Source organism: Hemibagrus wyckioides, linkage group LG17, assembly GCF_019097595.1.
Source record: "Hemibagrus wyckioides isolate EC202008001 linkage group LG17, SWU_Hwy_1.0, whole genome shotgun sequence".
NCBI classification, from domain to species: domain Eukaryota; kingdom Metazoa; phylum Chordata; class Actinopteri; order Siluriformes; family Bagridae; genus Hemibagrus; species Hemibagrus wyckioides.
The window spans coordinates 390,689-400,688 of NC_080726.1; the positions used below are offsets into that span (position 1 = coordinate 390,689).

The 10,000-nt window shown below is 44.5% G+C and overlaps 1 protein-coding gene across 1 annotated transcript in view; it reads left to right on the forward strand.

Moving 5' to 3' along the window:
* The window catches only part of best4 (bestrophin 4), a 115,558-nt gene that overhangs the window by 87,259 nt on the left and 18,299 nt on the right, over positions 1–10,000 (forward strand). The window contains exons 8-10 of the mRNA XM_058412874.1: positions 3,078–3,233; positions 3,362–3,442; positions 3,841–3,977. Coding sequence (XP_058268857.1) covers positions 3,078–3,233; positions 3,362–3,442; positions 3,841–3,977 — 374 coding nt within the window. The remainder of the gene's footprint in view (positions 1–3,077; positions 3,234–3,361; positions 3,443–3,840; positions 3,978–10,000) is intronic.

The following is a 10,000-nucleotide window of genomic DNA, read 5'->3' on the forward strand; positions in this document are numbered from 1 at the left end:
AACTTAGCATCAAGAGCAAGAAGAAGTGAAAGGATGCAGTGAATCGCTCTCAGACTGCTGATGGATGTGAGTTGATCACACACACACACACACACACACACACACACACACACTAACTGTACTCTGTATATTGTGTGTGTAGGAGTGAATAATTACAGAGCCAAATGCAGCATGCTCTTTCCTCGACTGGATCAGCATCCCTCGTTTACACTCAGGTACTCACACACACACACACACACACCTGCACACACACACACACACACACACACACACACACATGTCTACACCACACACACACACCATGCCTGCCTGTGCCACACCACACACCACACACTGTCCACCACCTCACTGCTACCACCTGCCTGTCCCTGCCTCTGCCTGTCTTGCCTGTCTGCCTGCACCACCTGTCTGCCACCACCACCACCTGCCTGTCTGCCCTACCTGCCTGACCACCTGCCCTGCTGTCTGCCCCACCTGTCTGCCTACCTGTCTCTGCCTACCTCCTCTGCCTCACCTACATGTACCACTACACCAATCCTGTACCTTCTATTTCACCTACATCTGTCTCACTACACTGTCTGTATTTTTACCACCACCTGTCTACACACACACACATACTGATACTACACATATATATACCTGTCTCTGCCACACTAATATACCTGCCACATATGTCCACACATACACACACCTGCCTGCCCACACCACCTGTCTGATACACCTGCTGCCTGCACACCCCCACCACCTCATAGTTCTTGTCTTGCACACCTGATACATATCACCACACCACCTGCACACCATGCCATACTGACCACCTGTCTGCCACCTGAGTCACCACCACCTGTCTACCACCTGTCCTGTCCTGTCCTGCCTGTCTGCCACCACCACACCTGTCTCTACCACCTGTCTCACCTGTCTCACACACACACACCTGTCTGTCTCTACACACACCTGTCTACCTACCTGCTGTCTGCCTACTGTCTGTCTACACACACACCACCTGTCTACACCTGCCTGTGCTACCTGCGTTTACCTGTCTGCTGGCCACCTGTCTGCCTACCTGTCTACCCCTGTTCACCTGTCTCCTACCTGCCACCACCACCTGTCTCTTGTCCACCACACCACCACCTGTCACCTGTCTGCCTACCACACCTACCTGTCTGTGCCTGGGACCTACCTGTCTACGCCTGCTACCTGTCCCTGTCTGCCTACCACAGCCCTACCACCTACCTGTCTCTGTGCCTACCACCACCTGCACCTGTGGACTGTACCTGCCTTTTACCCATCTACCTGTCTCCTACACAATCTGTGTCTACACATCTCTTATTACACCCACACCTACACTATATATACACATGTCTTATACCTATACATATGTATACCACACACATCTGTATATACATACTATTTAATCTTTATATGTACCATGTGTATATACATATATATACACATTATACCTTTGTACCATATATATTATACTTTTGTCTTATATTATCCTGTCTGTACACACCTGTCTGCACACACCACACACCTACTGTCCACCTGTCTGCATGCACACACCACCTGTCCTGCCTACACTGTCTGACCTCACCTGCCACACCTGTCTGTCTTCTGCCCACACACCTCTGACCTGCCTACCTGCACACACCCCCCTGCCACCTCCTGCCTGTCTCTACCCCTGTCCTGCCCACACACCCTGTCACTACCTGTCTGCACACACCTCTGTCTGCCTGTCTGCCTACCTTACTACCACACCTGTCCACCTACCACCTGTCTCTGCCTACCACCTGTCTACATCTCTGTACACCTGTCTACCTACCACACAGTCTGTGCCTATACCTGTCTCACCACCACCTACCTGCCACCTGTCTCTGCTGTCTACCACCACCACCACATCTCTGTCTCTACCACCACCTACCTACCACCTCTGCCCCTGGGACCTACACACTACTTGTACCTACCTGTATCAATCTGTGTACCACCACACCTACAATACACATCTTATTCTGTGCCTACAATCCACACATCTTACTATATACATATGTCTTATATATATACCTATGTGTATATTACCTACTGAAACCTACCATCTGCCACCTGCCTGTCTACCTGGACACACACATACCTGCCACCACCTACACACCACCTGCCTGTCTACCACCTGGACCACCTGTCTCTGCCCCTGTCTGTTGCACCTGTCTGCACCCACCTGCACACCACCTGTCCTGCCACACACCACCTGCCTCTCACCCCTGTCTGTCTGCTACCACACCACCTGTCTCACACCTACCTGTCTTTCTGCCTTACCTGTCTACTGTACCTACCTGTCTCTGCACCTACCTGTCTACTGCACCTACCTGCCTACACATCTCCCCTGCACCTACTGTCTACCTATCTACCTTACCTGTCTCTGTCTACCTGTCTCACCTATACCACTGTCTCTGTGTCTCTACTACCTTTACCACACATCTACCTGTCTCTACACACACCTGTCTCTACTGTCTGTACCACAACTTACCTGTCTATATACCTATATATATATATTACACATATCTTTATATACATATATACTATACAATATGTATATATATATATATATATACTACACACATACACACACACACACACACATACACACACACACGCACACACACATACACGCACACAGACACACACACGATACACGGACACACGCACACACACACATACACGCACACACACACACACACACACACACACACACACGCACACACACACACACACACATGCACACAGACACACACATACACACATACATGCACACACACACGCACACAAGCACACACACACATACACACACACACGCACACACACACACTCACACACACACGCACACACACACACACATTCATACACACACACGCACACACACACACACGACACACACATACACACACATACACACACACACATGCACAGACACACACACACGTGCGCACACACACACACAGAATACAGACAGTAGAATAGCACTTGATCCACCGAAGACTCTGTGTGTGTGTGTGTGTGTGTGTGTGTGTGTGTGTGTGTGTGTTTAGGTGGTCACAGTAGCCGTGTACTCCTTCTTTGCCTTCTGTTTGATTGGACGTCAGTTTGTGAAGCCCGAGAGAGCGGATGATCTGAAGGTCCATGTGGATCTGTACATCCCGGTCTTCACTCTGCTCGAGTTCTTCTTCTACGTCGGCTGGCTGAAGGTCAGACTTCACGTTAAAGACGTTTATTTAACATTTAAAACTGGGCGTGTCCCAAACCTCCCTCCTTTAGCCACGGTCTTTAGGCACCACAGTGCATTCTGGGTATTTTGTGTCCGGTGTTTGTCCAGGTCGGGGAGTTGATCATCAACCCGTTCGGTGAGGATGATGATGATTTTGAGACGAATCAGCTGATCGATCGGAACATTCAGGTTTATTTCACATCACAGTTACAGAACACACACACACACACGGCTAGTCACATTAGCATAACTGTTAGGATTTCATACAACATGCAAAAGATCATGATGCAGAAGTGCACAGGAAGTGAAATTGATGAGCTAATTACCATATTATTGCACCAGTAACCGATCCGATCCAGTCTGACCAGAGACCAGTTTAATATATGTGTCCCAATACTTTTGGCAATACAAATGTAAACTCCTGTGAGTAAAATCGGATCAGTAGATGGTGGGGTCATGATGCAGGACTAAGAGGAGTCCGTTACTCAGATCAGTCACAATAATTATCAGTAGTGCACGATGATGAGGATGATGATGAAGAGTTTGAGGTCTGATCTTTCTGACCGTCTTCTCCGTGTGTCTGTCAGGTGTCGATCCTCGCAGTGGCCGACATGCACCAGAACCTTCCTCCTCTACAGAAGGACAAATACTGGACAGATAAAGCTCTGAGTCGCACCTTCACCGCAGCGCAGCCCGTCTTCATGGGCTCCACATATGACATGAGGTCACTTCCTGTTCCTCACACCTCTGTAACACCTCGGTCCCACCTACACCGCTGTACAATCTGATCTGCTGGTCTGACTCGTCAGTCTCCTCACAAAACATCTCAGTAACACAAACAACACAAAAACCTCTCACTTTACTTCATTAAAATAACTAAATAAGAGCAAATTAAACAAATAAACACAAACTCCGCCTTCACGTGTTAGGTCACGCCCCCTAGCCATCTCTGGTGCTGATCGGAGTTCAGTAAAAGAGACAGATTTCTTCAGGAGATTCTCAGAGAAGATTAAACTCTCATAGGAGATCATGATGGAGAAACATCTCCTCATCAACAGCTCAGTGTCAAGTGTATGTGTGTGTGTGTGATTTCAGGATAATGGTTGATGGTGTGAGCAGAACACAGAGGTGTGTGTGTGTGTGTGTGTGTGATTTCAGAATGATCTTGGTTGATGGTGTGTGTGTGTGTGTGTGTGTGTGTGTGATTTCAGGATAATGGTTGATGGTGTGAGCAGAACACAGAGGTGTGTGTGTGTGTGTGTGTGTGTGATTTCAGAATGATCTTGGTTGATGGTGTGTGTGTGTGTGTGTGTGTAATTTCAGTATGATGGTTGATGGTGTGTGTGTGTGTGTGTGTGTGTGTGTGTGATTTCAGAATGATCTTGGTTGATGGTGTGTGTGTGTGTGTGTGTGTGTGTGTAATTTCAGTATGATGTTGGTTGATGGTGTGTGTGTGTGTGTGTGTGTGTGTGTGTAATTTCAGTATGATGCTGGTTGATGGTGTGTGTGTGTGTGAGTAATTTCAGTATGATGGTTGATGGTGTGTGTGTGTGTGTGTGTGTAATGTCAGTATGATATTGGTTGATGGTGTGTGTGTGTGTGTGTGTGTGTGTAATTTCAGTATGATGGTTGATGGTGTGTGTGTGTGTGTGTGTAATTTCAGTATGATGGTTGATGGTGTGTGTGTGTGTCTGTAATGTCAGTATGATGTTGGTTGATGGTGTGTGTGTGTGTGTGTGTGTGTAATTTCAGTATGATGTTGGTTGATGGTGTGTGTGTGTGTGTGTGTGTGTAATTTCAGTATGATGCTGGTTGATGGTGTGTGTGTGTGTGTGTGTGTGTGTAATTTCAGTATGATGCTGGTTGATGGTGTGTGTGTGTGTGTGTGTGTGTGTGTGTAATTTCAGTATGATGGTTGATGGTGTGTGTGTGTGTGTGTGTGTGTGTGTAATTTCAGTATGATGTTGGTTGATGGTGTGTGTGTGTGTGTGTGTGTGTAATTTCAGTATGATGGTTGATGGTGTGTGTGTGTGTGTGTGTAATTTCAGTATGATGGTTGATGGTGTGTGTGTGTGTCTGTAATGTCAGTATGATGTTGGTTGATGGTGTGTGTGTGTGTGTGTGTGTGTAATTTCAGTATGATGTTGGTTGATGGTGTGTGTGTGTGTGTGTGTGTGTGTAATTTCAGTATGATGTTGGTTGATGGTGTGTGTGTGTGTGTGTGTGTGTGTAATTTCAGTATGATGTTGGTTGATGGTGTGTGTGTGTGTGTGTGTGTGTGTAATTTCAGTATGATGTTGGTTGATGGTGTGTGTGTGTGTGTGTGTGTGTGTAATTTCAGTATGATGTTGGTTGATGGTGTGTGTGTGTGTGTGTGTGTGTGTGTAATTTCAGTATGATGGTTGATGGTGTGTGTGTGTGTGTTTGTGTGTGTGTGTGTAATTTCAGTATGATGTTGGTTGATGGTGTGTGTGTGTGTGTGTGTGTGTGTGTAATTTCAGTATGATGGTTGATGGTGTGTGTGTGTGTGTGTGTGTGTAATTTCAGAATGATCTTGGTTGATGGTGTGTGTGTGTGTGTGTGTAATTTCAGTATGATGCTGGTTGATGGTGTGTGTGTGTGTGTGTGTAATTTCAGTATGATGGTTGATGGTGTGTGTGTGTGTGTGTGTAATTTCAGTATGATGGTTGATGGTGTGTGTGTGTGTGTGTGTGTGTGTGTCTGTAATGTCAGTATGATGTTGGTTGATGGTGTGTGTGTGTGTGTGTAATTTCAGTATGATGGTTGATGGTGTGTGTGTGTGTGTGTGTGTGTAATTTCAGTATGATGCTGGTTGATGGTGTGTGTGTGTGTGTGTGTGTAATTTCAGTATGATGTTGATTGATGGTGTGTGTGTGTGTGTGTGTGTGTGTAATTTCAGTATGATGTTGATTGATGGTGTGTGTGTGTGTGTGTGTGTAATTTCAGTATGATGTTGGTTGATGGTGTGTGTGTGTGTGTGTGTGTGTAATTTCAGTATGATGTTGGTTGATGGTGTGTGTGTGTGTGTGTAATTTCAGTATGATGCTGGTTGATGGTGTGTGTGTGTGTGTGTGTGTAATTTCAGTATGATGCTGGTTGATGGGGTGTGTGTGTGTGTGTAATTTCAGTATGATGTTGATTGATGGTGTGTGTGTGTGTGTGTGTGTGTAATTACAGTATGATGGTTGATGGTGTGTGTGTGTGTGTGTGTGTAATTTCAGTATGATGCTGGTTGATGGTGTGTGTGTGTGTGTGTAATTTCAGTATGATGTTGATTGATGGTGTGTGTGTGTGTGTGTGTGTAATTTCAGTATGATGGTTGATGGTGTGTGTGTGTGTGTGTGTGTAATTTCAGTATGATGCTGGTTGATGGTTTGTGTGTGTGTGTGTGTGTAATTTCAGTATGATGGTTGATGGTGTGTGTGTGTGTGTGTGTGTGTAATTTCAGTATGATGCTGGTTGATGGTTTGTGTGTGTGTGTGTGTGTGTGTGTCATTTCAGTATGATCTTGGTTGATGGTGTGTGTGTGTGTGTGTGTGTGTGTAATTTCAGTATGATGTTGATTGATGGTGTGTGTGTGTGTGTGTGTGTGTGTGTGTCATTTCAGTATGATGTTGGTTGATGGTGTGTGTGTGTGTGTGTGTGTAATTTCAGTATGATGTTGGTTGATGGTGTGTGTGTGTGTGTGTGTGTGTGTGTGTCATTTCAGTATGATGTTGGTTGATGGTGTGTGTGTGTGTGTGTGTGTAATTTCAGTATGATGTTGGTTGATGGTGTGTGTGTGTGTTTGTGTGTGTGTGTGTAATTTCAGTATGATGTTGGTTGATGGTGTGTGTGTCTGTGTGTGTGTGTAATTTCAGTATGATGTTGGTTGATGGTGTGTGTGTCTGTGTGTGTGTGTAATTTCAGTATGATGTTGGTTGATGGTGTGTGTGTGTGAGTGTGTGTGTAATTTCAGTATGATGTTGGTTGATGGTGTGTGTGTGTGTGTGTGTGTGTAATTTCAGTATGATGTTGATTGATGGTGTGTGTGTGTGTGTGTGTGTGTGTGATTTCAGTATGATCTTGGTTGATGGTGTGTGTGTGTGTGTGTAATTTCAGAATGATCTTGGTTGATGGTGTGTGTGTGTGTGTGTGTGTGTAATTTCAGTATGATGTTGGTTGATGGTGTGTGTGTGTGTGTGTGTGTGTAATTTCAGTATGATGTTGGTTGATGGTGTGTGTGTGTGTGTGTGTGTGTAATTTCAGTATGATGTTGGTTGATGGTGTGTGTGTGTGTGTGTGTGTGTAATTTCAGTATGATGTTGGTTGATGGTGTGTGTGTGTGTGTGTGTGTAATTTCAGTATGATGTTGGTTGATGGTGTGTGTGTGTGTTTGTGTGTGTGTGTGTAATTTCAGTATGATGTTGGTTGATGGTGTGTGTGTGTGTGTGTGTGTAATTTCAGTATGATGTTGGTTGATGGTGTGTGTGTGTGAGTGTGTGTGTAATTTCAGTATGATGTTGGTTGATGGTGTGTGTGTGTGTGTGTGTGTGTAATTTCAGTATGATGTTGATTGATGGTGTGTGTGTGTGTGTGTGTGTGTGTGATTTCAGTATGATCTTGGTTGATGGTGTGTGTGTGTGTGTGTAATTTCAGAATGATCTTGGTTGATGGTGTGTGTGTGTGTGTGTGTGTGTAATTTCAGTATGATGTTGGTTGATGGTGTGTGTGTGTGTGTGTGTGTGTAATTTCAGTATGATGTTGGTTGATGGTGTGTGTGTGTGTGTGTGTGTGTGTGTAATTTCAGTATGATGTTGGTTGATGGTGTGTGTGTGTGTGTGTGTGTGTAATTTCAGTATGATGTTGGTTGATGGTGTGTGTGTGTGTGTGTGTGTAATTTCAGTATGATGTTGGTTGATGGTGTGTGTGTGTGTGTGTGTAATTTCAGTATGATGTTGGTTGATGGTGTGTGTGTGTGTGTGTGTAATTTCAGAATGATCTTGGTTGATGGTGTGTGTGTGTGTGTGTAATTTCAGTATGATGTTGGTTGATGGTGTGTGTGTGTGTGAGTGTGTGTGTAATTTCAGTATGATGTTGGTTGATGGTGTGTGTGTGTGAGTGTGTGTGTAATTTCAGTATGATGTTGGTTGATGGTGTGTGTGTGTGTGTGTGTGTGTGTAATTTCAGTATGATCTTGGTTGATGGTGTGTGTGTGTGAGTGTGTGTGTAATTTCAGTATGATGTTGGTTGATGGTGTGTGTGTGTGTGTGTGTGTAATTTCAGTATGATGTTGATTGATGGTGTGTGTGTGTGTGTGTGTAATTTCAGAATGATCTTGGTTGATGGTGTCTGTGTGTGTGTGTGTGTGTGTGTGTAATTTCAGTATGATGTTGGTTGATGGTGTGTGTGTGTGTGTGTGTGTGTGTGTAATCTCAGGATGATCTTGGTTGATGGTGTGTGTGTGTGTGTGTGTGTGTGTGTGTAATTTCAGTATGATGTTGGTTGATGGTGTGTGTGTGTGTGTGTGTGTGTGTAATTTCAGTATTATGTTGGTTGATGGTGTGTGTGTGTGTGTGTGTGTAATTTCAGTATGATGGTTGATGGTGTGTGTGTGTGTGTGTGTGTGTGTGTGTGTGTGTAATTTCAGTATGATGTTGGTTGATGGTGTGTGTGTGTGTGTGTGTGTGTGTGTAATTTCAGTATGATGGTTGATGGTGTGTGTGTGTGTGTGTGGGTGTAAGTGCAGAATGATCTGGGGTGGTGGTGTGTGTGTGTGTGTGTGTAATGTCAGTATGATGGTGGTTGATGGTGTGGGTGTGTGTGTGTGTAATTACAGTATGATGGGTGATGGGGTGTGTGTGTGTGGGTGTAATTTCAGTATGATGGTTGATGGTGTGTGTGTGTGTGTGTGTGTGTGTGTGTCTGTAATGTCAGTATGATGTTGGTTGATGGTGTGTGTGTGTGTGTGTAATTTCAGTATGATGGTTGATGGTGTGTGTGTGTGTGTGTGTGTGTAATTTCAGTATGATGCTGGTTGATGGTGTGTGTGTGTGTGTGTGTGTAATTTCAGTATGATGTTGATTGATGGTGTGTGTGTGTGTGTGTGTGTGTGTAATTTCAGTATGATGTTGATTGATGGTGTGTGTGTGTGTGTGTGTAATTTCAGTATGATGTTGGTTGATGGTGTGTGTGTGTGTGTGTGTGTGTAATTTCAGTATGATGTTGGTTGATGGTGTGTGTGTGTGTGTGTAATTTCAGTATGATGCTGGTTGATGGTGTGTGTGTGTGTGTGTGTGTAATTTCAGTATGATGCTGGTTGATGGTGTGTGTGTGTGTGTGTAATTTCAGTATGATGTTGATTGATGGTGTGTGTGTGTGTGTGTGTGTAATTTCAGTATGATGGTTGATGGTGTGTGTGTGTGTGTGTGTGTAATTTCAGTATGATGCTGGTTGATGGTGTGTGTGTGTGTGTGTAATTTCAGTATGATGTTGATTGATGGTGTGTGTGTGTGTGTGTGTGTAATTTCAGTATGATGGTTGATGGTGTGTGTGTGTGTGTGTGTGTAATTTCAGTATGATGCTGGTTGATGGTTTGTGTGTGTGTGTGTGTGTAATTTCAGTATGATGGTTGATGGTGTGTGTGTGTGTGTGTGTGTAATTTCAGTATGATGCTGGTTGATGGTTTGTGTGTGTGTGTGTGTGTGTGTGTCATTTCAGTATGATCTTGGTTGATGGTGTGTGTGT